Source organism: Nannospalax galili, unplaced genomic scaffold (assembly GCF_000622305.1).
Source record: "Nannospalax galili isolate Female #2095 unplaced genomic scaffold, S.galili_v1.0 scaffold17, whole genome shotgun sequence".
NCBI classification, from domain to species: Eukaryota; Metazoa; Chordata; class Mammalia; order Rodentia; family Spalacidae; genus Nannospalax; species Nannospalax galili.
The window spans coordinates 2586839-2614345 of NW_008342276.1; the positions used below are offsets into that span (position 1 = coordinate 2586839).

Below are 27507 nucleotides of genomic sequence, written 5' to 3' on the forward strand. Positions count from 1 at the left end.
TTTTTATTTTTAATTTTGTGCATATGTGTGGGTTAATGCACCAGAGTGCAGGTGCGTGGAAGCCAAAGCCTAGGATGCCTAGGGCTGGAATAGGTGGTTGTGAACTGCTCGATATGGTTGCTCTAACAGCTCAGCCATTTCTCTAGCCCTGGAGTGGGTTTCTTGTTACAATGAAATACGCAAGAACAGGCATCTGGGGGGCGTGGTCAGACGTGCCTTTATAATCACAGCAGTCAGGAGATAGAGGCAGGTGGATCTCTGTGAGTTGAAGACCAGCCTGATCTAAAATGAGTTCCAGGCTGGCCAGTGATAAACAACCAGGAATCTGTCGTTCTGCCTTCGAACGTTGCAAGCTGCATACAGTTGACCAGGTTCTTCAGGCTCTAAACTTCCCTGCTAGCCTTCCAAGAACAATATTACGACAAACCTCCCTGGCTTGTGAAAATACCTGATCCTCAAGAACCCCAACGCAAGGAAGACATTTTTCTGGAATCCTAATTTAGGACCGACTACAAACAGGCGGGACTCTCAGAAAGCCCGCCCCTTCAAACGTCCCGCCCCCTTGCCGGATCTCTACTGATGATTGGTTACAGCACCCGTCCGTCTTGCCTCACCGAGGTGTGCAGCCCAATTGTGTACGACTTCACTTGGAGACAGGTTCCCAGGTCCTCTGAGTGGGCCGAGTTGGTGACGTGTGCATGATGTGCTGCGTCGCGGCGGACGGAAGTGGCGCCCGCTGTTTGAAATCCCGGCTGAGTGCTGGGCTACGGCCGGGTTCGCCCCCGACCCTTTTCGCTCCCCGCGCCGCCATGTCCACTCCTCCGCTGGCGCCGGGTCCCTTCGGCGGCCCGCAGGCCCAGCAGGCCGCCCGGGAGGTCAACACGGCCACGCTGTGCCGCATCGGGCAGGAGACTGTGCAGGACATCGTGTACCGCACCATGGAGATCTTCCAGCTGCTCAGGAACATGCAGGTGGGCGCCGGGGAGGGGGCGACAGGGCTAGCGACGGGGGTCCCCGGGCGACCTCAGGTGTGGGAGCCCCCGTTACCCTCAGAAGTGTCCCCCCGATGTATTTGCTCCCTGGCCTGGAAGACCTCGGGTGTGGGTGCCACCCTTACCCTCGGAACTCCCCCGCAGCGTGTCTGCCCCCTGTCCCTGGAGACCTCAGGTGCGGGTGCTCGGTTACCCCCAGAGATGTCCGTCAGCATGTGTCTGTGTCCTGCCTCAGACAACTTCTGTGGTGGTCGCTTTCATTGCCCTCCCTAAGTGACCCCAGGTATCTGCCTGTCCCTAAAAACCCAGCTAGGGCTTAGAGGTGGTATTGAAGCCACATTTTCTAGATTGGATGGAGTTCTGTCGTTGTTTTGTAAACTCTGTCTTTCAAGGTACAGACTGATCACACTCTGCATTTGAGATTACTTAAAAACTTTACAGCAAAAGTTCTGAAGGAGGAGGTGCCCAAGAAGTTGAATTCACGTTCTAACTAAATTAAAAGACCACAGTTGTCCCCTTTTCTGGGTATAATTAGGTTACAGTAAGCTGTGCTCATGTAAAGCTTTGACATATTTATAAATATATATACTTGTGACTTTATCACCTATAGTCACAATAGTGAACATAACCTGCCACCCAAAAGTTTCCTTAACACCCTTATGAAGTCTTTTTGTCTCCAGGCATGCAGCTAAGTGTTTACTGGTGTCCTTAGTTTGCATTTTCTAGAGTTTTAGATTAAAAAAAAAAAAAAAATTGCACAGTATGTGAGGTTTTTGGTCCGAGTTCTTTCAGCATACTATCAAGTCCTTTTTATTACTATATTATTGTATGAAAATACCACAATTTGGGGGCTGGAGAGATGGCTCAGTGGTTAAAAGCACTGGCTGCTCTTGGAGAAGATGTGGTTTGAATCCCAGGATCCACATGGCAGCTAACAACCTTCCATAACTCCAGTTCCACGGAATCCAACACCCTCTTCTGACTTGTGTGGGCATTGCATGACACAGGTGCACACTTACATACCTGCAGGCAATATACTCATTCCACCTTGAATCCATTATAAACAATGCTGCCTTAACAGTATAAATGTTAAAGTTTGCTTGCTTACAGACTTTTGTATGTTTCATTTCTCTTGGTATGTAGTTTAGGAATGTAATTACTGAATCATCATGTATATATTAAACATTTTAAGGATGTTTTCTAAAGTGGCTGAGTATATGCCCATCAACAGCCCTTGAGGGTTCTGGTTTCTCCTCATCTTCACCATCATTTGTTAGTGTGTGTCTTTTGCTTTGCAGATACTTTCCAGTCTGTGGCTTCTCTTCAAGACCTCCTTGAGGAACAGGCACTTTTAATTTTGATGGAGTCCTACTTGTTGATTTGTTCTTTCACAGATCTGGCCTTTACTGTCATACTTAAAAAATTAGGGACTTACATAAAAAGATAAATATTTTCTTCTCTGTTTTCTTCTAGAGGTTTTGCTCTTTGGGTTTTTACATTTAGATTTATAACTTAGAAGAAGTTGGAAGAGTTGTGCTGATCTGTATCTAAGTTCATATTTTGCATTTGGATATCCAGATTGCTTCAGCAGCTTGGCTAACTCATACTTAGTGCTTGCTTATCCTAACACATGAAATGCAGATACCATGCTTGTTTGACTGGTGAGGATTCTGTCAGAGAGGTGAACTAGTGGCCGACATCCAGTCAGTGGTGGCTCATTGAAACCAGGTCTTCAGCATATATTTCTGTGGATGTCCTACAGGGTGTTTTATTGCCTTTTTTTTTTTTTTTAAGAAAAAAATGATTGAGGGTTTTTTTTTTTAACTCCTATTTTTGTAAAAGTAATGCAGTTTGGTGGAAATCTTTTAGTACAGTCTCAGTAAGCCAATGTGGAAAGAGAAGACACAAAATAGTATTGTATAGATGGAATCTAAGAGACGCTTAAAGGTGAATGCATCATTTGCTGACCTGGGGCTCTCAACTTCCCTCTCTGTTCTCGCTTTCTTTCTGATTTTTGCTCTGTCTTCTTTGTTTCTTTCACCATCTTTCCCTCAAATTCCTTCTGGTTTTGTTGTGTGTGCATTTATTTTTAATCTGATAAGATGCCTAGATCCTTAAAACAGTGAATAGATTCATGACTAAAATGATTATGGTATTAATTAAATGTTATCTTGGAATTTAGTGCGTACTATATTTTTATCCTTCTGTGTGCAAACCGCTGAATTAGAGCAGGTGGAAGCAGATATAGTCACACAGATAGCCAAACATGTGTCAGTTACTTCTCTTGACCAACTGTGGGAACAATTTCAAGAAATATTTTTATTTTTATTCTTATTTTATAGTTAAGGAGACTGAAGATTAAAGAGAGAGTGAAAATTATCCAACATCACATATGATTAGTAGATCTAGCTAGTAACCTGTTATATCACAAAGTTGTTCTTAAACCAAGTATATTATTAAAAGAACCACAATTCAGTTCCATCACCTACACTGGAAGAACTCAGCTCTTTCCGAAAGGTTTTACCCATATCTAGGTTCCAGGTGGACCTATATTCAAAGATTTGTAGTGGGCCGTGACAGTAGTGTATGTGTGTGCCTTTCACCTCGTGAACTCTCAGGCTCTTCTCAAATGCTTTAGGGGGACATCACAGTGTGCCTAAAAGGCAACAACAGTGTGGTCCTTGATTTCCGCAATCAGAAGAGATGATACAAGCACACACTCCATTGTGTACAACCTTTGTGTACAACCTGGCGATTCACTTGCACCATGTGCTCCTTATCCTGTTCTCCATGGCCCGTCAGGTATATTTAAATGGATATTTTGAAAGACCACATTTACCTAACTGATTAATATTGTTAGGATTGTTCTAATCTCTCACTTTGTCATAGATCTGTCTATATAGGAGCAAGCAGCACATGGGGACTGGCTCTCCCCAATGTTAGGCATCCGCTGGGGACTTTGGGTCCTTCTGTGAGCAAGAGAGGCTTCTCTGTGTTCTTAAAGATGCTCACATTTGAAATCATCTGTATTCATCCACGAAGGTGAAGCAACAGAAAGATGTGCTGCTAAAGTCTCTCAGCATTTCTTTGAGAAAATGGTTATTTATTAGGTGTCTGGAGCTGCTTATGAGTCTGAAAACTATAGACTTTTTTGAAAAAATGAGTAAACACAGTTTGCAAAAACATTTTCCAAGGTGTTAAAGAATATCTCCCTAAGAGTCCCTAAATCCCAGATTAAGGTTCTTGGTAAAAAGTAGCGTTGCTTTGCTAATGCTTATTATCTTTTAAATTTTACTTCAGATTCCGACTTAATCTCTTCATAGTTTAGAAATAAAAGAAAGCACCGCAGTGAACATTCACCCTCCCTCCTATTCCTGTCTGCTCTACCTAATCCCTCTCCAGAGGCAATGGTTGTTAATGATTCCAACCACTGTTTGCATTTATCCTTCAAAGTATTCTTTGTATCGCTAAGCAAATGTGTGTGTATACAACATATTCTCAGTTCCTCAACTGTACACAAATAATTATGCTATACATTCTGTTTTGTATCTTACTTTTTTTCATTTGATATTTGTTGGGATTTATTCATATCCATACAGAAAGTACTTCCCTTCCTTGTTTCATACTGTGTAGTATTCCACTTCACAGAAATACTCTAGTGAGAGCCTTTCTGCTGCTCTGAGTTTCCTCCTGTTATGCCGGAACAGAGTATATTCTCCCCAAACGTGCTGCTGAACCTGTCGAATGGAGTTTTAGAAATACCTTTGTACCTGTGTAATTTGATAGATGTTGATGAATTGTCTCCTAAGGCTTGTGCCAGTTTATGCTCCTCTTTCCTGACTGAGGCCATCATGATGGGCTTTATGTTTAGATGTTTGATTATTGGTAGATAAAAACTTTTGCTTTTAAATTCCCCTCATTTGATTGAGTTAGAACATTTGTTCAGATTGTATGAATCATGTGTATTTTATTTTCTGCTAATTGCCTGTTCAGGTTATTTCTCTTTTTTTGGTTTGTTGTTTTTATATCTCTGGCTCTGTGATCTAACTTGCAAGTTGTTTTTCCAATCTTGTTTTGCTTTTGAAATAGGCTCTTACTATGTAGCCAGGACTGACCTTGAACCTGTGATCCTCTTGTCTCCGCTTCCTCAGTGCTGGGACCACAGGATTACAGACCTGGGCCACCATGTCGGGTCAATCCAGTCCACTCTGGTTTTGTTCATTTGTTTTACCTTTTGGTTCCTCTTAATGTTGTTTTCTTGTCATGTTTACATTTTTTTAAGTTTTATATTTTATTAGTTTTCAAATTTGTACAATTTATTAGGTTTCTGGATTTTATGTCTAGGAAGGCCCCTCTCAAAGAGGAAGAATTCTGTGTTGATTTTGTTTTAATTTTCACATTTAAACTTTGATCATTGTGGGATTATAAAGTGTGAGGTAAAGTCCTCACCTTATCTTTTCCAAAAGGTTGATGGAGAAACGTAAATGTCTCCCCTCATTGATGCAGTTGCAGCTTTATACAAGTGAATCTGATCTGGGATATGATATTTCCCACATAGGTGCCTATCTTTGTTGTAATGCCAAGTTGTCATACGTTTTTTGAATTTCTAAAATGTGTTTGTACTTTCTGTGTCCGAATGAGTATTCTTTGTTTACTTTTGCATGTTTATTTTAGATCCCATTTTAGAAAGACTTAAGCAAAATCTGTTACTGGTCTCATTAGGTCCCTTCAAACTGGAAAACCTGACGGTGAGTTTTACTCACCAAGAACATGCAGTGTCTTTTCTTGTGCATTTTAAATATTCATTTTTATCTTGAGGTTTTTGTTTTGTTTTGTTTTGTTTTTAGTTTATTCCTTGATATTTTGTCTTTATTTATTTATTTACTTTGTGGCTGTTGTACATAGATCTTACTTCCTTTTTGTTTGTTTTTTAAATTCTGCTTCCTTTTCGGTGTTTCTGCCTCTTTTTCCTTTCTTCTCAGTTGCAGCTGGCCAGCACCTCTGGAACACATTCGTTAGGGTAGCAGTGATCTTATATGCATCTCTTTTGGTTGTGTCCTTGGTGGGAATTCCTTCAGTGTTTCAACATTAATCATGATGCTTTGTAACATAAACACATTTTTCACATGTGAGGAAATTTTGTGTTAAATTTTAAAAATAGATGATGAGGGCTGGAGAGATGGCTAAGTGGTTAAGAGCACTGGCTGCTCTTGCAGGGGATGTGGGTTTAGTACCCCGTACCCACAGGGTGGCCAGCAACTGTTTGTAAGTCCAGTTCCAGGGGATCTGATGTCCTCTTCTGACCTCCACAGGTACTGCACACGCCTGATGCATTCAACATAAATGCAGGTAGAACATTTATATGCATAAAATAAAAATAAATTAAAAAAAAATTAAGCTGGTGGCACATAGTGATCTACATAGTGAGTTCTATGCTCCAGGAGACCCTATCTCAAAAAAAAAGAAAAGTAAGGGAAAAGGAATCGATGGTGAATTTGGTTGAATGCCTTTTCAGTATCTAGGGGTATATTTATGGTTTTTCATGCACATTCATGAAGGAGATGGATATTGCCTACCTTCTCAGGTGAGTACCTGCATCAGAGTACACATAAGTGATATTAGGTGCTAGTGCCTATGTTGTGTGTGGTATGGAAACCTCATCCCTTGCTGTCACTGCTGCTCTAGCTTCAGAACAGTGCCTGACACATGAAAGGTGTGCAGAAAGCTGATGTTGTATGTAAAACCAATAGTCAAACTTAGCTAAGTTGGACAGTTTTAGGTAGGTAATTCTTTGCATTTCAAAAAGATTGGTTTTCTTCCCGAGAGGATTTATCAATCTTTTATGTGGCACACACTTTTTATGAACTCTTAACCACAGATTTTAGGATAAAATAGCTCACTGAAGTAAAATTATTCAGACTGTACTTTACAACTTATTGTGGGTGTTCTTTGTGTTAAACATGATGGTACAAATAGATGTTCTGGTTTTTACTAAGTACAGAAGATGGGCAAAGTGTGCAACCTAGCAGAATGCCATAATGCAGGTACGAAGTGCTTCTCTAAGATGTAATTATCATTCCTATTGTCACCATCCAGACATGAAAGCAGGGAGCCATTTAAAGTTTCTCTGCAGTGTTGATGTCTGTGAAGTCTGTAAGTCTCATAAGGGAGATCCTAAACTCAGTGGAGAAACAAACCCTTTTAATGCCATCTTATTTTAAAGCATTTTGAACAAGTGAGCCTTTGCTATTTTGTCACACTTCACAGGCCGCATTTTAAAATGTTAGTGCTTAAGAATTCCTAAAAAGAGTAATAATTCAAATAATTTCAGAAGACCCTTAACTAAGAAACTATAACATTTAGAAAAGTGAGTTTGGAATTAAGAAAAAAAAAAACATCAAGCCTATTTTGGCCATCTTTGCCTCTGATTTTGTATTTATTTGTTTATTTATTTATTTATTTATTTATTTATTTATTTATTTATTGTACTGTCAGTTCAGCGTAGGCCCTTACACATGCTAGGCAAATGCGCTACCATTGAGCTGTATGCCCAGCCCTCCTTTGACTTTTTATTTTGAGACATGATCTCATTAAATTGCCCAAGCTGGCCTTGAACTTTTAATCTTGCTGCCTCAGCCTTCTATGGGATTATAGACCTGTACCACAAGCCTTGGCTAAGAAAATTATTTGATTAAGAAAATTTAAATACACAGAACAATTATGAACATAGCAGTTACTTGTAATAACTTAATAATGTTCAAGTATAAATGATTTGAAACCAAATCTTATATCACTGATTCTTTTCCAGTAAACTTTGGTGGTAGCTTTATGTTTTAAATATTTCATCTATTTTTATTTTATATGTATGAGTGTATATTGTCTGCATGTATGTAAGTGCACTTGTGTTGTGAAGTGATCATGGAGTTCAGAAGAGGGCATCAGATCCCCTGGAACTGGAGTTGGGGCAGTTGTTAATGATCATGTGGGTGCTGGGAATCAAACCCGAGTCCTCTAGCAAGAACAGACAGTGTTTTTAACTGCTGAGCCATCTCTCTAGCTCCAACTATATGTTTTAATTTGTACCTTGAGCGTGTTACTCTCTTAATCATAATAGTTAAAACATTTTGAAAATTTGAAACTATGACAGTGTACTGCTGTTCCTTTTCTGATAGATGTGTGTGTGTGTGTACACACACACATATGTATCCTGAGCACCACTTTTTAAAAAGATATATGTTAACTTGCTGATTAAGTTCAGCAGCTTGCTGCTTTTGTACCTTATTTTTAAAGCTGTATTTATAGCATTAAAGGGCAAAGATGTTTCAGCTAGTTAGAAGGCATATTTCAGTGTCTTTTCTGAGGCTCTATTTTAGCAACAAAACATTGTCCCAAGTTTCTAATACATTGATGCTGATTCTTTTTAAAATTGTGTGTGTGTGTGTGTGTGTTCATGTTCTGAAAAATGTCTAAATTGAGCTTCATTGTGAGGAACAGTTTAGTTTGGCTTTATGCAGTGCTTAAAGATTATTTCTGTTACTACCTTTATGGAGAAGCTATAGAAAGTCTTGATTTACATTACAGTATTTTTATTATTTTCTTTTGCCTGCTAAGCTGCCAAATGGTGTCACTTACCATACTGGAACTTACCAAGATCGGCTAACGAAGCTACAGGACCATCTCCGCCAGCTTTCTATTCTCTTCAGGAAGCTAAGATTGGTCTATGACAAGTGTAACGAGAACTGTGGAGGAATGGATCCCATTCCAGTAGAGGTGAGCTTTCCTGAGAGGAATGTGCAAGGGGAGAGCTGGGGTCAGGGCCTTTGTAATTGTGTCATTTTCTCTTTCTCTTGTTTTAGCAGTGTTTCCTGTTTTTTTGTATTTATTTATCATGTATATATGTGTGCCTGAGTGTACATAAGTACAGGTACCCTTAGAGACCAGAACAGGACATTAGGTCTCTTGGAACTGGTGGTGCAAGCAATTGTAAGCTGCCTAATGTGGGTGCTGTGAATTGAACTTGGGTCCTCTGTAAGAGCAGCCAGTGCTTGTAACTATCGAACCATCTCTCCATTCCCCATTTTAATATTATTTGTTTTACTTCTGAGCAGAGATAAAAATATATATATATATAATATATATATATTATTTATGATTTTTTTATAAAGTTTGACTTCCAGACTTGTGATATTTTTATTTACTTTTATAATTTAAATTACTGAGTAATTTTTAAATTATTATTGGAAAGAATACTTTTTTTGTGTGGTAGTTTTTACCATTGCTGTCAGCGTCTCCTTTTCATTAAATCAGTGCATGAATTCTGATATAAAATAATTTTAAAACTGTTGGGCTGGCAAGATGGCAGACACAGTGGCTAAAGTCACTTGCCACCAAGTCTGAAGATTGGCATTCAGTCCACAGAACCCATGTGGTGGAAGGAGAGAACTGACTCCTGCAAGTTGTGCTCTGTCCTGCACACACCCACACACACATACAAAATAAAGAAATGTAATTTTTAAAAACTCTATTGTTTTGTCATTAAAATTTATGTTTCTGTGCTTTTCAGTGTTCATGAAAACTTTACAGTTGTTTTATGGTTTTCATGAAAATGCTTTACAGACAAAAGATGTTTTCATCATTATTAATATAGATTTTTATATGTAGCCATTGGAATTACTCTGTATTAAAATATGTTAATGGAATATATAATCAGTTAACCTAATTAATGGAATATATACTTCTCCAAGTGGCATTTTCCTATTGACAAGTTGTGTTACTACCACCAGTCGCAGAGACGCCCCTTTCAGCACAAGACGTAGCTCTCACCTCACATGGAATGAGAGAGTTTATTCTGGAGCCAAGTATGAGTGACTGTGGCCCAGGACCTGGATTCAGGTTACCCAAAATAACACCTTCCAATGTAGTAACAGTTTTATAAAGTTTTTATAATTATGGAACAAAGGAAAGTCATAAATTAAGGCACTTTTCAAACACATGGGTGGGAGTATGTAGGCCAAGTACAGCAGAGCAGGAGGTCTCTGCTCTAGGCCTCAGTCTCCCTGATGCATTCCTAGCCCTTGGGTTGGTGGAAGGTAGTGGTCAGTTACTATGTTCTAAAAAGACATGCCTAATAGTCACAAGGATGTTTGGTCCAACATACAGGTGAGCAGCAAATGGCTATTAAGGGGCTAAAGGTGGAAGATAATTTGGCTCAGAACCTGCAACGTTGCAGCTTTCCATAGCTTGAAAATCAGTCAGCCAGCCCTGTAGACTCTAACACAAGTATGCCTTTTCCCAACTTCAGTCCATACTAAGATGTTCTCCCGCTCTGTGTATGCAGCAATTTCATGTGATTAGTACTTCCATTTTGAATGATCAACATGTAGACATGTAAGAAATGAGCATGGGAAACTCATAATGAAGAAAGTTATGTACTGGTTTAATCAAAAGGAGACGTAAGAGGGATAGAAATGTATCAGTTATCCTTGTCCCAAGAGTACAAAAGTGTTTGACTAGGTGCATCCTTCTTTGACTGGTATTTACTCTGGCCTGTTTCTTCATAGTGCGGTAAGATAGTAGAGACTGGATGATTCCCAAAGTCAGTCACATATACAAGATGGTTCATCAAATAAACTTCATCACAAGCCACACATTCAGTTTTAACTCTGCTGCAAGTTTCACTGCTCTGTAAATTTTTTTATCCTTTAAGAAAACATTCTTATAACTAAAGACAGTTAAGACAAATAAAGCTTTATGTAGCTGCTGGAGTTCTGAATGTCAAATTAATGATGGGAAAGCCTATCTTACTCATTGTAATAAACTATAACTCTTTTGGGGGCAGGAACTACATAAATTATTTGAAAATAATTTATCAGTGTTTTACCCAGGATTTATCAATTAAATATTTTCTGGTTGGATGAACAAAGTCTTATTTAATATGTGACCTCTGGTGTGGTTTTTTTTTTTATCACCTTGATTTAAAAAAAAATTAATTTTCAGTTTTCATACAATATAATTTGATGGTACTTAGATCCCCTCCCCTATCCACACCTCCCCTTATTGCCCCTGCCCAGTTTAATCTACTCATATATATAAATTAGACTATATAGTCTAATTTGTGTTACCAAATGTCCTTTACTTTGGGTCCATCCACTGGAGCAGCCTGGTTAACCTACCAAGAGCCCCATGCTTAAAAGAGACAGTCTTTCCCCCTCCCAGCAGTTACTGTTTGCCAAAATTTCCTTACATTGTGTTGGAGTTTTTTTACCCACTTCCCTATGCCTCTGCTGAGATTTTGTGTGGTTTAAGGTTGCATGGAATTTGTGCATGCTGTCACCATTGTTGTGAGTTTAAATGAGTAACTGACCAGCTTGCTGAAAAACTTTTCTTGTGGTCATCCACCACCTCTGGCTCTTAACAATCTTTCTGCCCCCTCTTCCACATTAATCCCTGAGCCTTGGGAGGCAGAAGTTTGATATAGATGTCTTATTCAGAGATAAACACTCTGTAGTTTCTTGTTCTCTGCACGTTGGCCAATTGTGGGTTTCTATGTTAACATCTGCTACATAATGAAACTTGTCTGGTGAGAGTTGAAAGATTCATCAATCTATGGGTATAAAAATAAGTCATTAGGAATAAGTTTAATATAACGGTTTATTAGAAACTAATGTTAGGCTCTCCCCAATATCCTCTGACCTCTCTGGTCTAAGGTTCCAAAGCCTGATATCAAAACCTGATGAAGTATGGGTCATCCTGTGATGTTGACCTTAAACTCATTTAGAGAGTGGTTGGTTACTCCCATAACATGCATGCCACTATTGCACTGATGGGTATATCTTGCCAGGCCAGTTGTTGTAGTTCACAGTATTCACATCTGGGTAAGGCTGATGATTAATTTTTCCTTCCAGTAACAAGCATAGCAGCTTCCAGCACTATGAACTCTACCCAGTAAAGATGAGGCTCTGAAGTCAGTACCAGCCTGATTTCTCTTTGTTTTATAGCTCATGTATGTAGTATCTTAAGCAATAAGGTCTTATCATTAAGTTCTGGTGGATAACCAAGAACAGGGGCAATGGCCAGCATTATTTGAGGGTACATGGGACCCTGGTCAACAGCTTTTAGAGAGGGAGTCCATTCCTGGCATTGAGGTTTTTTTTTTCTTTACCCTATGAACAGGGCAATATCCCCTGTTACAGGATAACATCTTTTAATCTCTTTTTAACACACACACACACACACACACACACACACACACACATATACACACACACATTAAGCAGGGTCTACAGTGGTAGATTTCCTTATGACTTTTTCTAAAGGCCTTCAGTGTTGGTTATCCCTTCCCAATGCTCTCCCCCTGTGCCCTGCCCTGCTCTGCCAGCCCCACCCCATTTAACCCTTCTACTTTAATGTTCCCCTGCCCCCTTCATATCAGTGCATTCTACCAACCCTCCCCAGAAGCTCCCTATCCCATGGCTGAGTATTAGTTTTTTGACATCTCTGGATTTTTTAATTGAAACTTGCATAGCTAAGATTTCAAAGCTAGCATCCATCTATGAGAGAGAACACATGACGTTTGTCTTTCTAAGTCAATCAGTTTACTGAGGATGACTATTTCCAGTTCTGTCCATTTACCTGAGAATTTTGTAATTGTGAATTTTTTAAGAGCCGAATAATATTCCATTGAATTTATGTACCACATCTCCATTATCCATCAGTTGATGGACATCTAGGTTGTTTCCAATTTCTGACTATTATGAAAAGAGCAGCAATGAGCATTGATAAACAGGTATTTCTATGGTAGGATATAAGGTCTTTTGGTATGTGTTCCAGAGTGGTGTGGCTGGGTCATATGGTAGATCAATTTTCAGCTTTTTGAGGAATCTCTACACTGATTTCCATAGGGCTCTGACAGCCAGTGTTTTAAATGCTGTTTGCAAAGGAAGACTGACGGCTGAAACATAGAATGCATCAGAATCTGCTTCAAAGCTGTTGTTTCAGTCCGTCACTTGAATAGAAATTTATTCTTAAAATAAAACTATAAAAATGGACCCTATGTTGATGCATCTTCTGCACTAGTCTAGAATATTTGGATCATTTTTTGACTTCTCACTTCTGTTAATCACTCACAGCAACTTATTCCATATGTGGAAGAGGATGGCTCCAAGAATGATGATCGGGCTGGTCCACCTCGTTTTGCTAGCGAAGAGAGACGAGAAATTGCGGAAGTAAATAAAGTGAGTTATTATTCTATACATTTTATATTTCAAAGTTTTGATAAAATTACAAGGGATCCTACTGTAACTCTAAAACATAATTTGATTTGTAGAATCGCTTGAAGTTGTTTTTGTGGCAAATTGAACCTATTTAGAACACAGCCAGGAACAGAAAGGTAGGCAGGACTGCCTTCTGACTAGTCAGAGGAGAGATCTGAAGTCCATTAAGTGAAGCTCTCAAAAGACATCTACAGGCACTCCACCACAGTCCGTTTATTTCTCCCACAACTAAAGTCTGCGTTTCTAGCTTGCAGCATACTTGGAGCAGCAAATGCTAAAAATTTACCAATAGGAAATGTGACTATTTCAACCTGGGAATGAGAAATTACATGAGTTAAGAAAGCAGCATCCACTGGTTGTTCTTGCAGAAGACCCAGGTTCGAGTCCCAGCCCCCACATGGCAGCTAACAACTGTCTGTAACTCCAGTCCCAGGGGATCCAACAGCCTCTTCTGACCTCTGCAGGCATTGCATGACACAGGTGCACTTACCTACATGCAGGCAATACACACATACACATAAAAATAATAAATAAAAATTAAAAAACAAAAAAGCAGTATCCTACCTCCGCCTCCCCAAAAGTTCCAGACTGAAGTACATTTACTGCTGAGTACTTATAATCTTCATGTTCTTGTGACACATAGAACAATGGCGGGGGGTGTTGGGAGTTCATTCTGTGGAAATGTGGCCTGTGATGACTGAAAAATAACAATGAGTCAGGCTACCAGCCTCACTCTTAAACAGATCACGACCTCTTCTGACACTCTTTGTTCTGCTTAATAGAATTCATCACATATTAACAGTCTACCTTAGCTAAGGAGGATTTCTACATGAATTCAATTTGTGCACATAATACAGAATGTCAGTGGTTACATTGGAAAGCATTCTCAAATGACTAAATTCATTTGATATATTTCAATACTGTTTGCTGATTCAAAGTACTTAAGCCAGGTGTAGTAGTCCAGGCTTTCAAAGACAGCTTGGTCTATACAGAATTCCAGGCCAGCCAGGGCTACATAGTAAGACTGTGTCTCAAAAAAAAGAAAGGAAAAGAAAAAGATTTACTTAAAACAACTAAGATCAAAATTTCTCAGTTTATTTTGCTTAAATAGCCACCATTTTTACACAAGTGGAATTTTAAAATATTCCTGTTTTAAAAGGCACAAAATAGCTGGGTATGGTGGTACATGCCTTTAATCCCAGCACTTGGGAGGCAGAGGCAGGTGGATCTCTGTGAGTTCAAGGCCAGCCTGGTCTACATAGTGAGTTCTAGGACAGCTGGGGCTACAGGGAGACCTGTCTCAAAGACAAAAAAAGGCACAAAATAAAATCTTTCAGTATGTTTAATATTATTTTAGACGTTATAACCAGTTCAAAAGGACAACAAATAAATGTTTGAAATTGAGCTTGTTAGTATGTTGATTAAAAACTCATTTGATAAACAAGTTAAAAGTTGTAAAAAAGGGGGCTGGAAGCCAGGTGTGGTGGTGCACACCTTTAATCCCAGCACTCAGGAAGCAGAGGCAGGCGGATCTCTATGAGTTCAAAGCCAGCCTGGTCTACATAGTGAGTTCCAGGACAGCTGGAGCTACAGAGAGATCCTGTCTCAAAAAGACCAAAAAAAGGCGGCGGGGGTGGGGAGCGGCTGGAGAAATACCTCATGGTTAATAGCACTGTCTGCTCTTGCAGAGGACCCGGGTTCTATTCCCAGCATCCACATGACAGTTAACCACTCCAGTTCCAAGGGATCTGATGCTTTCTTCTGGCCTCTATGGGCGTTGCATGACACAGGTGCACTTACATGCAGGCAAAACACTCTTACACATAAGATGAAAATAATTAAAAATACTTTAAAAAAAAAAGTTTTAAAAAAGGCATGATTACCAGATTGAAGCCATGCTGTGTAACTCAGTATGCCAATTAGAGGACACAGTTCTATTCACAGTCAAAAAAACATATTAAGTGGCTAGAAATTGTGTTAGTGATGTTTGTGACTAACCCTATTGTGATACATAAAAGAAGTTGGATATTAAAAAGAACATATAAACGTCTTGGGTGGGCAACAAATATTATAAAGGTACTCAGTCTTAATTACTTCCTACTTTTAAACAGAATCCAAATCCAAATAAGACTTTTCTTGAAAGTATTTAAAAATAGGGGGCTTTTAGTACAATACCTGTTTAAAAAAAAAGAAAAGAAACAAAATGAGATTTTCTTCAAAAAATATACAAAGTGTTTTTCAAAATTATGATAAATGAGATTAATAAAACAATTGTTCACTTTAAAAATTAAAATCTAATATGAAATGTATTATAAAGGCAATTAAGTAAGCATATAATATTGGCCCAGGACTAGACAGATTGGTAAAGTAGCCAGAAAAACAGCTTTCATGTTGAATATGAGAATTTAATATGACAGAAAATAAATTATATGGAAAATTCATCTTTAAAAATAGAAAATTTGGAGAAAGGCAGGCAGATCTGTGTTAGTTCGAGGACAGCGTGGTCTACATAGTGAGTTCCAGGCCAGCTGGAGCTACTGGGAGACCTTGTCTAAAAAAAGTGCTGATTGAGCGGTTTGGGGGCTTGATAGATGGCTTGGTGGTTAAGAGCACTGGCTGCTCTTACAGAGGACCTGAGTTCAATTCCCTTCACTCACATGGCAGCTAACAACTCTCCATAACTCCAGTTCCAGGGGATCCAAAGCCCTCTTCTAAAACATGCAGGAAAATAAACTCATACACATAAAATATAAATAAAATATTTCTTAAAAATTGGGCGGGGGATAAACTAGTTTTTACACTGTATCAAAATGAATTTCAGAGTTAAGTATCTGAAAAACAAATATTGTAAAAAATAATAAAGAAAATGTCCTTTAAAACTTAGGAGAAAAAAAAAAGGTGGATTTAAATATGGCAACTTTTTAAAAAAGGTGAACTAGAGATGTGGGTCAGCCTCATCTTCAGTCTATCCTCCTGCATCCCTGAGCTCTCATCTCCTCTTCTCTGCTAAGTCACAGACCATGCCTTTCTTCTTTCCTTCATAAAATTTACTCCTTAAGCGTGGTGGTGCAGGCCTGTAATCTGAGCTGTCAGGAGGCTGAGGCAGAAGACTACTCTGAATTCAAAACCAGCTTGGGCTACATAGTGCAAGCCAGGCCGTCTAGAGATACATAGGAAGATCCTGTCTTAAGAAAAATGCTGTTGTCTTCTTTCTGATCCCTTTTCTCCATGTGGATTTATAACAGCTTTACTCCTGCCATGAAAAAAGTAAAGCATATGTACTTTGACCATAATAATTTTCTGGAACAAGTTTCTATCAGTCCATCAAGTAGACAGAGATACAATATTCCTGAAGGTTTGTCTATTTTGTAGTGAAAATCAGTGTTGCAATTTTTTTCTTATTTATACTGCATGCGTTAAGTCAGATTCTAGGTGCTTTTAACTTTGGAGAAAATATGTAGTTATATTGAATTGCAGGTTATAAAGAGGAAACATTTAGTTTATCTGGGAATTCATTTTTGCAAAGGAATGTGGGTGGGCTAGAGAGATAGCTTAGCAGTTAAGAGCACTTACTGCTCTTGCAGAAGACTGGAGTTCAGTTCACAGGCTCACAACTGCCTGTAATTCCAGCTCTAAGGGATCTGATGCCTCTGGCCTCCTCAGGCACCTGCACTCACATGCACATACCAAAGCATAGACATACATACATGCAAATAATTTTTTAAAAATAATAAAAATATTTTTTTCAAAGGAATGTAAGAGAGAAAGTATCTTCCCTTAAGGATTTATAAATATGTCTTCCTGGGGGGGAGGGCTGTAGGTATGTGTAGGTATGTATGTGTATAATTATGTTCACCCATGGGTGTGCATCTAGGGGCCAGAGATCAACATTGGGTGTCTTTCTCTACATATCCCACCTTATTTTTTGAGTCGGGGTCTCTCACTGAACCTGAGCTTACCATTTTGGCTCTAATAGTTAGCCAGCAAGACCCTGGGATGCATCCCTGAGCACTGGGATTACTGATGTGAGCTGATGCACCTGACTTTTCTGTCAGTGCTAGGAATCTGCACTTGGGCCCTCATGCTTACATAGCAAGCACCTTACCCACTGTGTGATCTACCCAGCCTCTTGTTCTGTGTTTTGAGCACTGGAGAATAGTGGTAAGCAGAGGTAAAAGATGGAAAGAGGCTGAGATTTGGTTAACTTAAATTTCAAAACAAAAGAAGCATAAAATTAACTGCTAAAAAGCAAGCCAATTGTACTTTTTAATGCAATGTAGTTTTAAATTCTTTTCCTTACAAACAAATATAGATTGAAAGCAACAAATTCTAACAGCTCAGTCTTATGTGTGGTTAACTTGTCTTCAAACTCTGATCTTCCAGAAGTATAGAATTGAAAAATGCTTGAAAAAAATTTTTTTTTCACATTTTATTTTGTGTGTGTGTACATGCACACACCTGTGAAGGTCAGAGGACAACCTGAGGGAGTAGGTTCTCTCCTTCTACCCTGTGGGTCCCATGGATCAAACTCAAGTCATCACATTTGGCAACAAGTGCCTTTACCCACTGAGCCATCTCACCAGTGATGAAAATACTTATATGCGGAGGGCTCATGTTCTATTAATACATACATAGGTGTGTGTATTTATTTTTGTATATGATGCCTTAAATAGCTATAGCTGCCTATAGATGATAAAATACATAAGTCCCATTGATTATATGGTTGCTATACTACACTAAAAGACTCATTGATTTGATTTGTCAAGGATTTAGAAATATATATTCATAAACTTAAATTTTTGTCTTTTATGTTGATAGCACACATTCTTATTAATGCACATATAGCTTTTCTTTTTTTTTTCATTAATTCACATAATTAGTAGGTAGTAGGATTTTAAGATTCATGGACTCTTTCTAAATTTATCAGTTTTCTGTTACTGTAACAAATACCTGAGACAGATTAGCTTAAATAGAGGAAAGGCTTATTTTGCATCACAGTTTTGAAGGTTTTGGCCCATGGCTGATAGACCCTGTTGCTCTGGGCACGTTGTTACCTGGCACATCAGGGCAGGAACATGTGTTGAAAGAAGGCCATTCACTTCCCTGTGCAGGTACAAAAGAGGGAGAGTCTTGCACTTGTTTTTGAGATGTGTCACTAGTGACCTAAACTCAGGCTCACGTCTAAAAGTTTCTGTCATCTTAGAAGACATTTTGAGAGACACCAGCCTGAACTGTAGCAGCTAGTAACACTAAAACGTGCAGAACATTTCTTAACTATTATAATAGTATGGAAGATGAGGATACTTTTAAATAATAGCCATGTCTGTTTTTAATACTAGAAGGCAGTGGTAACCAATAATGACAAAAAGGAAAGAACAAGTTTTGATTGATTACCAAGGATTTTTGCTTGTTTTTCTTTTCTCTGTGGGATTTTGGAAGATTTCTTTTGGAACTTTTGGAACTTTTCCTTTGAATATTCAGATATCTGAGTGCTGCTGTATACCAAGCATTATCCTGACTACCCAGAATTTCTGCCATGGACCAGCCCAGTATCTGGTCTGCCCTCCTGCATATTGCAGATAGGTGGACGGGAACATAAGACTAATGAAGCAGCAGCATCCCTTCACGTACCCCTGGCATGCTTGGGGGAATGTTTACAGAAACAGGAATTCTGCACCATATTTTTAATACATTGGCATTTAATCATGTTAAATAAAGTGCTTTATAGATCTATATAATCAATAACATAATTCTATTAAAAATATCCAGAACTTCATTATACCACATAGTTTTTATTCTAAATAAACAAAATAATAGGCTTAGATGCATTTTATTCTAGTTGTTCATTTTCAGATACTTGTATGCTTGAGCAACATATTGACCTGGTGTGTCTGGTTTCTACATGACATCTGTTACCGGTCCCACCATAGTGCCTGCAAACTTTGAGGCACACAGTTTGTAGTCAGTATTTTATAGAAATCACCAGAGGACAAAATGTCGTAGTTGTAATAGTTAGATTTTTACTTTCTTTCAATACTTTCCTGTTTACTTTGTGTTTTTGAGATCTTTAAGCCCTACTATCCAAGCAAAGCATGAGTTCTTATTTCAGCCTGTCTACTTTAGGAACATCAAAATTGAGTTTTATTTTGCTTTAAAAGGTATTCTGTTGGTGGGAAATGAAATTGAAAGAGGTAGCGGGTAGTATTAAAAGGTTGACATGTAATTGAGTCCCAGCATCTGGAAATTAAAGCATTTTTTTATCAAGTGTCACAGCCTTTGTATGAATATTAAATTACTTGGTATGACTTAGTGTAAATACACTGTGTAAGCATCCACCCAGCTTGCACATTCACCTGTTAATACAACAAATTATGCACAGCTGATGGATTTTGAAAATAGCAGCTGTCAACCTCTGTTAAAATCAATCAGTGGCAAGATTGTATATATTAAATCCTATATCGTGTCATGAAAATGTATTTACAATTTAGCCACTAATAAGAGTAACTGTCAGCCTCACTGTTGATAGTCTCATGACGTGTTTTGACTCAAGATATTTTACTTGTGTGTTAATTTTTTAATTTAAAACTTTATGACAGTTCTGAGAAAAACTACCTAAATACCTTGTGCCACACACTAAGAAAAACCAACATCGCCTAGATTTTGATGTTGGCTTGAAAATACCCCCCATATTCTCTGATATACTTTGCTGTTTGGGAGTTAATGACTCTTATAGAAAAACAAGTTTGTATCAGATTTTTATTCAGAAACTAGTATTCTTGAAAGTTGTCTTATCAGTAGGCTTTGCATTTTTTCCAGTGATGCTGCCGTTGCCGGTGCCCTCTGCAGACCTTTTCTGGATGTTGATTATAAAGTCTGCTTTTAACCACACACCATCATGATTGTGTTCCTTCTAGTTGTCCCCGGGTCGTTACTGGGGATGTGGTAGCCCAGCTTGTTCGCAGGCTTGGCCCCACAGCAGTTCTCAGTGGTGTCTGAAATGTCAGTCCCTCTTGCTCCTTTTTCATAGGCAGAGGTTTGTCACCACATACCTAGGGAGCTGTGCATTCCACCTTAATTGTAGTTTCTGCCCTTCAGGAATTTTAATGGGTCTCCATCACCCACCATGGCCTTTCATTCTTTGCTCACCAACTTTTTGGGACCCCAAACAGATGTTTGCTGACCTTTTTTTGTGTCAGGTGGTATCTGTCCTTTGGAATTCCTTAACACCTAAAGATTTTCCTCTGCCATCCGCCTTACCAGGTGTGGTCTGGTCATGAGGCTCTGCCTACCTGATGTTGAGGTTGTGAAACTTCTCGAAGTGATTGTTTTCAAGATATGTTACAACTTACTTGTTCAAATTAGATTTGGGGCGGTGGGTAATTGAGAAGGGGTCTCACTGTGTAGCCGGGCTAGCCCTGAACTCACTGTGTAGCCATGGCTGGCCCTGAACTCACTATGTAGCACAGGCTGGCCTTGTGGCAGTCCTGCTTCAGTATATGACGTGTTGGGATTACAGGTGAGAGCCACCACATCCAACTTTCAGAATCAGTTTGGTTTTTTTTTAGCTTGTGAACTTGTGAACTTATATTCTAGTTCTTCCTTTTGTTCCCTGTCTATAGCTTGTTTTTACATCCCTCCTGAAAAGTTGGAATTGAAAAAAAAAAGGTAGCCAAAGTATTTCGCAGCTAGAAGTGATGACGCAGTATGTGCATCCATAAAGAGCCTCCATTGGAACCATTGTGAAGCCATGCGTTCGTTCACTAAACCAGACCCAGTGGTTTGCAGAAGCAAGTCCACAGTTGATTGTCACTGTGCTTGGGCGCACAGAAAGCCCAACTGGCAGGGACCTTAAACTGTAGCCCATCCATGCATGAGAAAACCAAGGAGAAAGAATTTGTCCAAGATCAAATAACAAGCGACAGGTGGAAGTTAGAACTGAGATCGAGATTGCCAGCCTCCCAGCACAGCACCTTCATCCACCTTTGTGCTTCTCAGTGGCCCCCACCCCTGGTATCCCATCGAGACAAAATTGGCATCTTGGTCTCTACAGTGGAAAGCTCTTTAGGCTCAGTACTTCCTCACCTGTCTCAGCAATTTGATGGATTTCATTAGGTAATGAACACAGTGCTTTAGTAACTGACTACCACACAGTCACAGTGACAGAACTAGGAGAAGGGGCATCTGAAAAACTGATCAAGGAGACGAAATATATTAACCCTCTTTCCCAGAGACTATGTTAAAGTGAGCCTGCGATTCAAGCCCTGTGTACTGTACAGTCAAGCATTTTATGTACATTGTGCTTTCCTGTGTTCAATATGAATTAAATTTAATTAGTGTTATTAATGATCGTTAAAGTCTGTAATTGTTTTTGTGTTTCCCAGGGAAAATGTTTGGTGCCTTTTAGTTACCTACTTGTGATTTCTAACTTCAAAAACAATTTCCTTAGTCTCAGCTTGCTTTTTTTTTTGGTTTTTGAACTTAATGTTTCCAAAATGTTATTGAATAATTCTGATTATTATAAATAGTTAGGATTCTGATCAGAGTCTCTGTTTTTATCATGTATATCTAAACAGATATTTGCCACGTAAAACTTGAAGAAAAGATGCTTAAAACATTTGTAAACCATAGTCTGGTAGAACCCAGGGACAGAAGTTCAGGGACACATACACTGTATGCAGCAGATCTTACAATGGGAAATCTTGCCGCTTTGGTTGCTGGGCCATTTTTTCTGTTTATAGAATTAGAAGAGGACTGTGCTTTATTCTATGGGCAGTTACTTCTGCCACATTTCTGAAAGGCACGAGCTGTAATATTTTTATTATACATAAATATATGTATAATTTTATTATACACAAATAATATTTTTATTATACATAATATTTAAAAATAAATATTTTTATTTTTATACTGACAGCCTACACTCTGCGCCTGCCATTACCATGTGTTGAACACTTACTTATATACCAGGCAGCTGTAGGAGTTTATGTGGATCAAATCATTTGTTCCTCCTATGAACTCCTAGGTTGTTTTGGTGATTACCTGCATCTTTCTGATGTCAGGTTAAATAATTTGGCCAAATGTCATCCATTTATATTTGGGGAGGAGCTGAGCATCCGTTCATCCATAGAGTCTGGTTGGGCTGTGTGCCCTTGACCATTATGTTCCACTACCCTTACAGCATCTTAAATAGTTAGATTGTATAACAGTTGAACAGGCTACTTACTTTCTTTAACGATTGGAGTGGAGAATAGATTTGGGAGTTGGGGGTCAGAGGCCCCTGTGGGCTTGAATTAGAATTTAGGAAGTCTGTTAGGGAGTATGAGACCAGAAAAGAAAAGCGACCTTTTTGCTTTAGAGGAATATCTACTCTAGCTTCCATCTGGATTATTAGAGTCCTGACTTATACTTTAATCTTCTCACTTCATGGTCTATATAGTTCATGTAGCATATTTGATAAATCCTTTTATTTCCACAGAAACTCAAACAGAAGAATCAACAGCTGAAGCAAATTATGGATCAATTACGGAATCTCATTTGGGATATAAATGCCATGCTGGCAATGAGGAACTGAACTGATGTTTAAATTTCCTGCTCTGTTGGCTTTTTTCCCTTTGAAAAAAGATGATCTGTTTTTGTTTTAATGGCTAGCGTTAAAGTTCCTATTTTTACATTAAAGTATTCAATAGCTTTTTTTTTTAATGCTGTCGGTTCTATGAAAGATTATTGTAATAAACTTTGATAGAGTTTGTGTTTTGGTTAATCTTCATGAATTGAATAATTGCCTTTTAAAAGCAAAATAAAGTTTTGTAAATAAATTTTTAAACTTGATCAATGGTCTTGTTTTAGTTACCCTTTTAGAAGAAATTTTAAATTTAAATCTAGCAAATTAAAAGATATCACCCAGAGTCTGTCTCTGGTAGAAATTAATTAAAATATGTTACCATTTCAGCTCATTTCTTAACTTTAGTGTTATTCTCAAACCAGTTAAAATATGAAAAAATTTTCTTGCTATCAAGTTACTTTTATGTGTTCTTCAAGTGTTCTGAATTGAAATGTCTCTAAGAAGAGAGAAGTGATTTGAAGAAGCACAAGTCAAGTCAAGCTGTGCACGTCTCTGCTCCCTCCTATAAACCGGTGGCTGTCACCTTGCTTAGCTCGTACATCCCAGTCCTGTGTAGGTGGAAACAGGGTTTTAAAAGTTCTATTCTCTTGAAGAAATAGTTGGCTAATTTCATTTTCCCAAAGAACTAGCGTATCTGCTGAGTGAGCAGGGAGCACTCAGGAGACCAGCGACCTCCAGTACTGACTCCACATCCTCTGCAGTGGGTTCCTGATGTCACCATCTTGGGTGGGTCTCACCTGATAACTCCACTGTAGGCCTCTCCTTGCTTCTGCATCACAACCATTCCTGCAGAGCTGGGTACTTAGACAGCAGGCACATGAGAGAGCTTTACCTCGTACCTGTCTCTCCATGGACTGGCAACATCATGAGGCAGGAGCCTTGTCTGTTGTGTGTACCTAGCAGCCAGCAACAAAGTGCTCAGCAAGTGCATAGGACTGAGCAACACACAGGTGAAGGAATGACTTGATTGACCAAAGAGAGGAAGAACTGAAGCCAGAGAGGAAATCAGCCTCAGGCTTCTTATCCTTGGGAGACACATACTCAGTAAGAGGAATATTTTGATGGGAAATTTGGGATTAACCTTCATAATTATAAGTCCAAGTTCTTAACTAGTTTAGGAAAAGTAACATAAAGAACTTAACCAAAAAAAGAGAGAGAGTGAGAGTTCTAATTTAGACTGTTCTTTAGGACAAGCTCTGAAGAGTTCTAGAACGAAAGTGCTTTTTCAGTGTACAGTAAATCCTTTATTGGTCTACCTATGCTGGTCTTTTCCAGCCTGATTCATAAGCCCCCACCTGGCCTGAGTTGACTCTTTGGAAATGCTGCCATTTGTCTGTTCTTACTGTGTTTGAAGTTTCCCCAGAAGTTTGCATAAGAAGCATAGCCAGCTTCCTCTGGGAAAGGGAGCAGGGTGATTGGGGATCAGAATTCAGAAGGTGCTGGCTTTTCGTTGTGTACTTTTTTGAACCTTTTGAATGTTGTAGCGTGTGTGTTGGTAAGACTGTCTTCCCATTGGCAAGCTGTGGACAGATGTTGCCCCAACTTGGTCACAATCTCTTGTCTAGAATCATTACAAGCTTGTTGACTGTTTACCCTCCACAAGAAAGGAGAAGTAGGATGAGTTAACCATGCCTCCCAGCCAACCAGTGAGCCCTAGTTGCAGGAGGGGGGAGAGGGACTAAGGGTATATAAGTGGAAGAAGCCATAGGCAGTCCTTCACCATTTTATACAGCTGCAGGGATGTCAATATCCATGCCTAGATAGACTTTCCATGCAGCCTTGGAGGGGGGAGCACCCACAGTCCTGTAAGTAAACCCCCACCCACTGCTTTGTAAGTAAGCCCAATAAATTCTCTGGTTTTCCAGACTACAGTTTGGTGAAATTGTACCTTGTTTTTTTTGTGGGGACCAAGGGAGGACTCCCAGAAGGAATTTTAGCAACAGTGTGTAAACATTCCCTGATCAAAACTAGACATTTTATTCTGATTTATGCAAATGCACACCTGTAACAGGTGGCAGAGTACAAGAAGACAAGCCCAAACACTTAGAAGTCCTTAGACTCTTCAGTTTACATGGGTTGAAGCAGTTCTAAGCAAGCCCAGAGTTGGTGAGATGGGGAGTTGACTGCCCACTGAAGTTCTGTAGAGTTGCAGGGCAAAAGTGAATGCATATGAAGCTGTGACTCCAAAGAATGAGGCCCAATGATCTAGCCTAGTGTGGTGCTCCACAGGACCCAAGACTATTACAGTCTGTTAAGACAGGTCTTCACTGCACAACATAAGCTCCATGGTATTTACCATTGTGATGTTAGTGTACTATTACATCATTGCTGGCACTAAGGCAGACAAGCATAGAGAACAGTGTAGTAACCTGAGATTCCACTTGGCTTAGGCTACCCCTTCTAACTGCACTTTGTAGCCCGAGGCCCTTATCCACATATACTAGGTACATACTTCCCTTTCTTAACTGTTGCCCTAGCAACCTTTTAGCAACCAAGGACCCCCTATCTGCATTGAGCTACATACACACAACCTCTTCTGAATGATGGAATGCATTTCTCCTCCCCTTAAAGACCATCAAACCTAGATTCTATTCAGTCATACCAAGAAAGAAGGGGTGAGTCTGGCCTAGACTGGTTTTGCATGCATGTGCAGTAAGTCAAAATTATGTCCCCAAGTGAAACTTTTTACTCTTATGCCATTTGGGTGTGCCTGTGTAACCTGAGCCTATCATATTGGTTGCCCTTAGCAACCAAATTCCATCTCTTGAACCCCATAAAAGGGAGCCCCAAATAATCGGGCCCATGAGTGTCTTTACTCATGTGGCCCACTGCTGTCTTGCAGTATGTTCAGACGTGTTCCTTTGCTTTACTTTGAATAAAGTTTCCTTGATACTTCTCAGTCCGTGTGGGCTTTTATTTCATTCTTGAATAAGACACCAAGAACCAGGGTACACTTGGCCCACACTTGTGAATTTAGTATTTTTCTGTTGACAATTTCTATGACAGTAAAGCTATGACCTTAGGTTTTAAATATACTCAGTTACTTAGATTATTTAAAGTGCCACAAAACCTTCTTTTGGAAAGAAGATAGAAACTGCATGCTTGGTTCTTGAATATACAGAGACTATCTCCATGGTGGATCAAAACCCAGTGTGATTACACTGCTGCAGAGCTGTAGCCTCAAGTTCAAGGAGGCTCGGTGTGGTTGACCTGAGACTTGAGGCCAGTTTACCTAATCACAAGTTTCCTTGTCAGTTGTGAGTGTGGTGGGGATCTCAGTAACTCAAATTTCAACTTTTTCTAGAGAGAACACACCAACAGGCTGAAGAGCAAAGAAAGATGAAATCATTCTAAGGTGTGACCTAGCCAAAATAATCTGTTCTCGTGTAAAATAATGTATGAGATTAGTCGATATTATATTCTGGGTTAGTTTCAGTTGCAAATTTTAGAAATACAATTTAAAACAGATCAAGCCTTCGAAGGGGATTTACTAGTTCCCATAGTGTAAAAAGATGCTGGAGAAGAGCTCAGAATCAGAAAACTGGAGTAACTGAAGCTCCAGCAATCAGATGCCTCCAAGATTTCTGTGTCCACTCATTTCCTCTAAGCTCCATTCTGGCTCAGTGACTGTAGGCTTTCTCCACATGGCAGAGAAGATATCTCACCTTGACTTTTCTGTATCCTGACCACTGAGGCTGGCTGCTTCTCTAGCCCTAAATTCAGATCTTCTAAAGTAGATTCTTTTAAAGCTTGGGTAATAAATTCAACACATGGATCTCCTGTGTACATGGGTACTATACCTGGACTAACTCAAGTTGTAGATCATTCTGTGGCCAGGACGTGGGTGTGGATGTCACAGAAGAGTACACTGTCCAGGGAACAGCTATTAGAGAAGGGAAGAGAACCAGTCAGGAACGTTTTGAAGAAAAGTAAAGGCAACTACAGCCTATTGATGGTCATTCATTATGACACTGTACCAGATACAATCATGTGAGTTAGTTAACCTTCAAAAGCCCTCAAAACATTTACAGAAAACCAAATGTTTCATTCACTACCCTGGGGAAATGACTAGTATTTTTTTTTCTGGATTTGTAGACTGCTAGCATTTTTCTTTGCAGCTGTTTCTTTGCAGCTGTTTCGATTCATTGCATTGTAAACTTGTTAGGTCTTGGTTAGGCTGGGTTAAAGCACTGATAGGACAGAGCTAAGGAAAAATGAAAGTTGCAGCCTTCTGGGAAGGACATTATCTTTAAAATGACTTGGCAACCTACAGCCTTGATCATTCAGACATAGAGCCCTTGGCACTGTTACAAGCCAAAATGTGTTAATTTGACATTTTGATGTAGATCCAGCTTGAGTGATTCATTTTCTCTCCCTAAATTCCCACTGAAGCTTATGCTAAACAGAGGAGATTTTTAGCCCTAAACTGAAATGTGTGCTTATCCTAAAGCCTCAAACTGTAAGTTATCCTCTGCATCCTTAAATTTGTGTAACATAACTGTATGCCTTAAATTTTTTATCTAATCCTTTAAAATACTAGCATGTCAGGGGTTAGTTTTTAAAAAGACAAATTGGAGGAATTCTTAGTGTAGATTTTTTTTTAACACCAAAATGTAAAAAC

General features: G+C 39.1%; 1 protein-coding gene across 1 annotated transcript; it reads left to right on the top strand.

Annotated features, from left to right (window-relative positions):
* Positions 1-686: 686 nt before the first annotated feature.
* On the top strand, positions 687-23092 carry Med30 (mediator complex subunit 30). The gene is made up of 4 exons (XM_008837965.3): positions 687-971; positions 8604-8762; positions 13121-13225; positions 22740-23092. The coding sequence occupies exons 1-4, from the start codon at positions 699-701 to the stop codon at positions 22833-22835; spliced, it is 633 nt and encodes a 210-aa protein (XP_008836187.3). The 5' UTR covers positions 687-698; the 3' UTR covers positions 22836-23092.
* The last annotated feature ends 4415 nt before the right edge of the window (positions 23093-27507 follow it).

Excerpts from the sequence above, each read along its gene's own strand:
- Med30 (XM_008837965.3), top strand. The coding sequence starts at position 699 with ATGATGTGCTGCGTCGCGGCGGACGGAAGTGGCGCCCGCTGTTTGAAA. Across the intron at positions 972-8,603 it reads AGCTGCTCAGGAACATGCAG|CTGCCAAATGGTGTCACTTA; the intron begins GTGGGCGCCGGG and ends TTGCCTGCTAAG. Across the intron at positions 8,763-13,120 it reads TGGATCCCATTCCAGTAGAG|CAACTTATTCCATATGTGGA; the intron begins GTGAGCTTTCCT and ends AATCACTCACAG.